General features: G+C 37.0%; 1 protein-coding gene across 1 annotated transcript in view; it reads left to right on the forward strand.

Annotated features, from left to right (window-relative positions):
* Positions 1 to 2,186: 2,186 nt before the first annotated feature.
* LOC113078486 (trimeric intracellular cation channel type B-like) overlaps positions 2,187 to 7,404 on the forward strand; it is a gene marked incomplete at its 3' end in the record, with an annotated part of 7,809 nt that continues 2,591 nt past the window's right edge. Inside the window, exons 1-2 of the mRNA XM_026250785.1 lie at positions 2,187 to 2,506; positions 6,670 to 6,826. Of these exons, the coding sequence (XP_026106570.1) occupies positions 2,383 to 2,506; positions 6,670 to 6,826 (281 nt within the window). The remainder of the gene's footprint in view (positions 2,507 to 6,669; positions 6,827 to 7,404) is intronic.

The following is a 7,404-nucleotide window of genomic DNA, read 5'->3' on the forward strand; positions in this document are numbered from 1 at the left end:
TGGTCTATTTGATGAACTCTAGCGCTGATCTGAATTAAAATATGTATAAAAGAGTTTAAATGAAGCAAGTACTGAATACAAGTACTGAATTTCACTGGTCTTGAATTAAGCAAGCGTGTGATTGGCTGTTTGGACACATGATGGTCACGTGATCAATGAAGAAACACACCGTTCTATGCAGAACCTGTCGTCTCTCTAATCTTCTTGATTCAGTAGTTCAGTACTTCTCATTTAATACATGAAGAATTCAGCACATGTTCATGAGTGGAACCCTCTTAGTCTTCTAAAGAATCCTATAATCATCTGAAGGAAGATGACTTGAATTCAACGATGACCACCACACAACCACAGTTAAATAAAAGCACTCAGGTCTGTAATTAGATGGCGTCAAATAGAAAGTAAAACTTACTCTGTCATCTTTAAAAATGGACAGTCTGTTATTAACGAATTCCTGCTTCATCTGCGTCAGAAATACCACCAGCACTGACGAAAACCACCAAACAACCAGTTAACCAACCAACCACAGCTCTACTGAAACCTTTATAAAACAAAAACCTAAAATTATAAAAGAGTCACACACTCACACCTAAATTTAAGACTCATGTTTTTGAATTGCATCTAAAATTTTCATCTATTTGGATGGCGTTAAATAGCAGATTAATGTAAACAAACAACTAAACTTTGCAATATAAATATGCCAGACATACACTGAAAACAAAAATTGGTGTAGAAACAATTTTCACTCACAAACTGCTTGTCAATTTTATGGGAAATTACAAAGAAATGGCAAGTAAGGCATTAAAACTCGACATTGAAAGTAAAATAGAATTAGAAGTAGAAAGACTAGTTAGGTTTTACAATCATATTTAACAGTGAACAATGAACATAAATAAAAGAAGATACACATTTATTTTTGTTAATAACTATTTGAATATTTAATTTAATTTAAATTATTTTATTTTCAAAATACATTTATTCAAATGGCTTAGAATCAGCAAAAATCTGCTTATTGTGGAAACAAAAGTATTCAGTAAAAATTCTGGTTATGACTATGATGTTTAATTAGTTTAAAGTATATAAAATGAAATTATACATGTATTAACCGGGTTATTGTGTATTTAACACATTCAGTTTATCATTGACAAAAACACAATTTAGTATTAAGTTTAAGGTTAATGTTTAAATATTAAATTACATTTAGGCATAAATATTACTTTTCAACTGTCAAAATATTCAACTGAGAATCTTCTTAAATTAATTAATACTATCTCTAACTAAGCTGATTAACCCTTCACGTCCTTGTGCTGTTATTATGGGTAATTACCCAAGTTAATCATTCCAATGAGTCCGAAATCTTCCTTATATTTCATTTTTCTGTCACCACAGAAATCTTCGGTCATCACTACCCACAGTTTCTCAAAGTCTGAAGCATCTAACACACTTCTGCTTTGGCCAAAATGATCAAACTTTTAAATTTTACCTCAGAAATAAAGCGTTTTCCGCATCCGATTAATATTTCACACCGGTCAGACGTTGGCGCGTTTACAGAATATTCCCGCTCTTTCTGTTTCCATGACGATGCGTTAGACAATGGCGCCACCCGGAGAAATACCGCGAGAACTGCCCTCTGTTATTCCTCATCTGTACAGCAGGCGTCTCTCTGTGAGGAAAAACGAGGAAATGCAGCATCTATAGTTTACAGATGAGAGAAAGAGATTAATTTTACTCAGGAAGAGTCAAAACAAAACAAAACAGATGGAAATAACGGTGTACTTTATTATAATCCACCGTCAGTGTATTTTAAAAGTACGATGCTAAGATTATCACGTCTATATTATGTCTAAAAAGTAGCTACTATAATCGGTCGAATAATATGTATACAAGTCAAAAGTTGTTGTTTTTTTGTTTTTCTACAGAATTATATTCGGCTTACCCAGGCATTTATTTGATCAGAAATGCAGCAAAAGCAGTAATATTGTGAAATATTTTTACTATTAAAAAAACTTCTTTCTGTTTGAATATATGATGTGCAGCTGCATTTTGTATTATGTAAAGTATTTCTAAACAAAGAATTCTTAAAAAAAACATCTTACTCTTCAAAAACATTTGATGATAGTGTACATAAGACCCAAATCATGTTAAGACTGAATGTGTCAAACAAAAGTTGTGGTCTGTGACGTCACGTAGGTCGCGCGCGTGCTCGGCTCCAGCTCGCAGCATCCTCGGGAGCAATGGCGTCGGATTCGGTTACCGCTCCGATCAGCTGTTGATCAACGGGACTGACTCCGTGTGTCCGATCATCCGCTGGAAGCTGCGTGCGTCCGAGCACACCGATCATCTGACTGACCGATTACAGCGCGTGAGTGACGGGAGGCTGAAGTCATGGATGTGTTCGGCTTTCTCCATCTAAACGAGCTCGCGCTGGGGCTGTCAAACCTCTCCATGTTCCCCTGCTTCGACATCGCGCATTACATCATATCAGTGATGAGTCTGAGAGAGCAGCCAGGTGAGAGAAAACACCTGAACACTTTAACTCACCTGAATCTATCGGGTGTATTGCATTTCTGCACTTTATTTATTATGCAGATATGTTTTTATTTGTGCTTTGACATTTTGAACATCTTTAGTGCATGTCAAACACATCTGCATTAATCATCAAAGTTAATGCATTCAAAATGTTTTATTAACATTCATGCATTTGATCGTGCATGTAAAGCTGCCGCGCACGCGCACACGTGTGTAATGTAAACAGTGCAGCGCGCGTGCACGACACTGTTTACCAGTGGCTTTATACTAGTTAGATTGCAGTAGGTGCAACAAGAGGGTCCTTTTCTTATTAGTACGCATTCATGTCTAGGATTTGATGTGTGTTTACATGAGTGTGAAAGCAGAAGTTACTTGATCAAAGGCCAAAGAGAGGAAATGCATTTAATCATTAACTCTCTGTCAATATTCTCTCTCTGTTTTTCTCATAGAAGCATGCAAATTTAGTTAATCTTGCATGCATCCTGTTTGAAAAGTTGTTTTGCATTAACCAAACATGCCTTAACACGCATGCATTTGCATTAACCAAGGTGTGGTTAGCCAGTGCTGAGATCACGCTCCCATGGCTTCAGAGCATTAATGCATGCATGTTCTCTGTTGTATTGGCTATTGTCCAGCACGTTACTGAAATATCTGAAATCTGGGTCAGGTTGAGGGGTTATTGTTAATGACTCCTACACTGACATCTAGTGCACTAATTAAACTGCAGAAACTGTTAATAGTCTTTAAGGAGGAGAGACTGAATTTGTTCATGTGCTAAGTTTATTTAGTCAATGTTTAGAAGTCAGTCCACTAGAATATGGATGTAAGACACTACAGACCAACATTATTTATTTATTTCTTGTGCATTGATCAGTTTTGAGATTTCTGGCTGGGTTTTATTATTTGTTTTAAGAATAGAGGAAAGAAAACATCCAAAAGACACATTTAAGTGTTAATTTATTTTTATTTAATTTTTTTGCACTTTTTCAGTTTTTGTCTGTATATTTCAATTACAATGCATATCTGTAAATTAGGAACACTTACATACACCAAACTTTACAGTTTTATTCCCATCTATATTCTGAAGGTTTTTACTGAGGGATTTGTTCATACATCATCCGCTTGAAATGTTTTATTACAACACTTCATTCCTAAAACTTTGTAAAATCCCCCATTTTTTGATAGTATTTTCTAATTTATGAAGTAATAAATAGAGAAATTCTAAATCCCCTCCGTAAAAACTTTTTGAACCTGGCTTTATTTTAGTTTTCAGATTTCTGTTCTGGAAGTTTATGCAAATTAGTGCATATTTAATTAGGGTAAATTTTTTTACCCTGTTCATCTGTAGTTTCTTGCCTTAAAGGTAACTTTTTTTTATCAAGCAACACCTTTTATTTCAGTGTTTTTAAGCTCTCACATCTTTTGTGGTGTGTAAACCTGCATGAGTAACCAAATGTCTTCATTGCATTTGATGAAAGGATCAGTGAAACAGCAGTTCTCTGACTCGCTTCATTGTGCTCTGGTTTCCCAAGCAACTTTTATTCCATGAAGAATGTGTTTAGCAGGCAGCGTCTCTCTTCCTAATAAAGCCTTCTTTCCTGTTTCTCTCAGTTCTCCGCTCAGGGAGTGTTTCCCAGAATGCCGTGGGTCACTTCCTGCCTTCAGACTGATGCATGTTTAATGGGAGCAGTGTTCTGTGGAAGCAGAAACTCGCTCTGCTCTGGTCTTCAGCTCACAGAACTCTCTTCTTCTCTCACGCAGAAACTTTAAAGTTTTCTTTATACGCTTACAAAAATGTTCTGTGACAGTACTAAGCTGCAGAAATGACCAAAAACATCTTTAAGAGTCACTTGAGTGATTTCTGTCTAGTGTTTAGAGCAGTTTTAAGTAAGAATGTGCACTATTTATCAATAATATATATTTATTATTTACATGCATAGTAACTAATAATGAAATTTTTAGCTATTTTGTCACTATTTCCATGTCCATGCAACGTTTGGGACTTTTCTAAATGTATATTTTTTTAAATACAGTATTTTGCTATTTATTTTGGAATGAGGTCATGTGACAAACGGAATCAGAGCAACAATGTAGCAAACCATTATTTGAAACATTCTTTTATTTTGTATCATGCAGTAGTTTCCATTCATTTTCAACAGGAAGAAATTACTGATGATGACACATAGCAACTGCATAGCAACAACTCAGAACACCTTAGTAACCACTTTAATCTTTGTGAATATTTTCTCATCATGAATGCACATGCACAGGTTATCATGCAGTTTGCCAAAACAAGTCAACACTTTGTAAAACAGAAAAGCTTTATTATAGTCTGTCGAATACTAAAATATGAAATACATGATAACTTCTGAAATGTAAGGTTCAAAGGTTAAATTTGAGATTTGAAACTGAGACTGAAGCATTCCAGGAAATGTTGCTGTTTCTTTATCTAGTTGAGTTTCACACTGTTTTCATCTCGATTACTAGACCGCACTGAAAAGAAGAACGCTAAAGCCATTCTACACTCACAAGGGTTGGAGAAAGAGACAAGACAGAAGTACAAATAGCAATAAATACTACTTATAAATAATATTAGATTATATTTCTGCCTTTAATTTTCATGGCATAACATCTTTTTGTGTGTTTGTGCAACTAGTTTTGAATATAAAAATATGCTGTAACAATAGGAATTTCTTTTTTTTTTTTTTTTTGCCAGCTAAAAATAAAGGTTTTCAATGTTCTTCATATTGTGGATTATTGCTGAGCTGCTTGAAACAGTGTGAGTTTAGAGAAGCGCTCAGTTGTTCAGTTGTACGCTTGTTGTGTGTCTGTAGTAACACACTGCTTATGATGATGTTTCAGGCCTCTCTCTCTCTCTCTCTCTCTCTCTCTCTCTCTGTGTCTGCAGGTAGACAGGTACGTTTCTACAGCATGACTGTAACACACACACACACACACACACACATCTCATCACGTGCTGTTCTGCCTCTCTGTGTGGTTTATCTGTAGATGAATGTCCATCAGTCGCCAGAGCCTTGCAACACACTGAGAACGTGACGAGTGCAAGCCTGTGTGTGTGTGTGTGTGTGTGTGTGTGTCTCTGTGTGCGTGTGTGTGTGTGTGTGTCTCTGTGTGTGTGTGTGTGTCTCTGTGTGTGTGCGTGTGTGTGTGTGTGTGTGTGTGTGATGGCTCTGCTTCAGTCTGGGTGTTGGTTCAGTGTCTTCTTGCGGTTGCATCATGTGATCAGAATGAATCTGAGTGTGTCATGATCTCAGTGTTGATCGAGTGTGTCGTCATCGAGGATGCGGTTGCATCACATGACCTGATTAAATGTGTGATCTGTGTTTGAGTGTTGAGTTCCTGCAGATAACAGGCTTCTACACTTCTATATTATATGACAAACTAGTTCACCGTCCAGCTGTGATCTGATGTGTAAGGGTCCTGTCACTAATGTTTTCTGCTGGAGCTGTTTCTCGTGTCCCTGTGATGTCATACTTGACTTGACACAGAGTTTCTTTATCAGTCTAATTTAGCTTAAAGTGTTTCACATAAAGCATATTTAAAAACATTTTGTCTTCTCTAGTTCATTTGAAATCCACTGTGACATTAATTTTTTTACTTGATTTCCATAGTCTCTTAATTAATATAAGCTCATAAAACTGTGTGTATCCTCACTCACAGTCTGTTCGTCTCAATGTGTCCGAGATATTCTGGAGTGTTTCTAAATGATGAATGACTGCTGTTATATTTTAATTATATTTTTAATATGAATTAGAAGATGTTTTTAGGCTCAGCTGCACACCTTGGCTCAGATAACTAAATAACTTCTGCTGTTTTTATACACAGCAAGTATATAACTGAAAACTTAATTCATTTATGCCACTAAAAAACTTTATTTTTATTCCAATTTTACAAATCTCCAAATGGAGGTTTTGTTTGGTTTATCTACATTTTTATACAAATTTGTCCCCAAAAAGTAATGAAGTAAATGCAAACACACAGTAGTTTGATTTGTGTGATTGTGTTTGAGAAGTGAGTGTGCTGTAATGTCCCTGAGTGATGAGGAGGATGAAGATGATGATGATGATGATGATGATGATGATGATGATGATGATGATGATGAAGGTGTGTGTTGTTCTGCAGGAGCGCTGGAGGTCTCTCAGCGGAGTCCGTTCGCCTGCTGGTTCAGTTCGATGCTGTATTGTTTCGGAGGAGCTGTTCTCTCAGCGCTGATGATGGCAGACGCTCCGGTCACACCACTGACCAACACCACCAACCTGCTGCTCGCCTCACTGATGTGGTGAGAGACACACACACACACACACACACACACACACACACTGACCAAACACCACCAACCTGCTGCTCGCCTCACTGATGTGGTGAGAGAGAGACACACACACACACACACACACACACACACACACACACACACACACACACACACACACACACATGTTTGTTTCTGTGTAAAGTGTGTTCATCCCATAGGTGTAATGGTTGTTATTCTGTACAAACTGTATATTCTCTCTCCCTTCACCAACCCTACACCTAACCCTAAACCCTCACAGGAAACTTTGTGCATTTTTACTTTCTCAAAAAAACTCATTCTGTATGATTTATAAGTGTTTTGAAAAATGGGGACATGGGTTATGTCCTCATAAGTCACCCTCTCCTTGTAATACCTGTGTCATACCCATGTCATTATACACACTCACACACACACACACTCTCACACACACACACACACACACTCTAACTCTCTCTCTCACACACACACACTAACTCTCACACACCCACACATAATCTGCCTCAGAGGCCACACACGTGTGTATTCATGTATGACAGAAACAGCGGAGCGTGTTTAATCTGCTCCTG

The sequence above is a fragment of the Carassius auratus genome, unplaced genomic scaffold, assembly GCF_003368295.1.
Source record: "Carassius auratus strain Wakin unplaced genomic scaffold, ASM336829v1 scaf_tig00025783, whole genome shotgun sequence".
Lineage (NCBI taxonomy): Eukaryota > Metazoa > Chordata > Actinopteri > Cypriniformes > Cyprinidae > Carassius > Carassius auratus.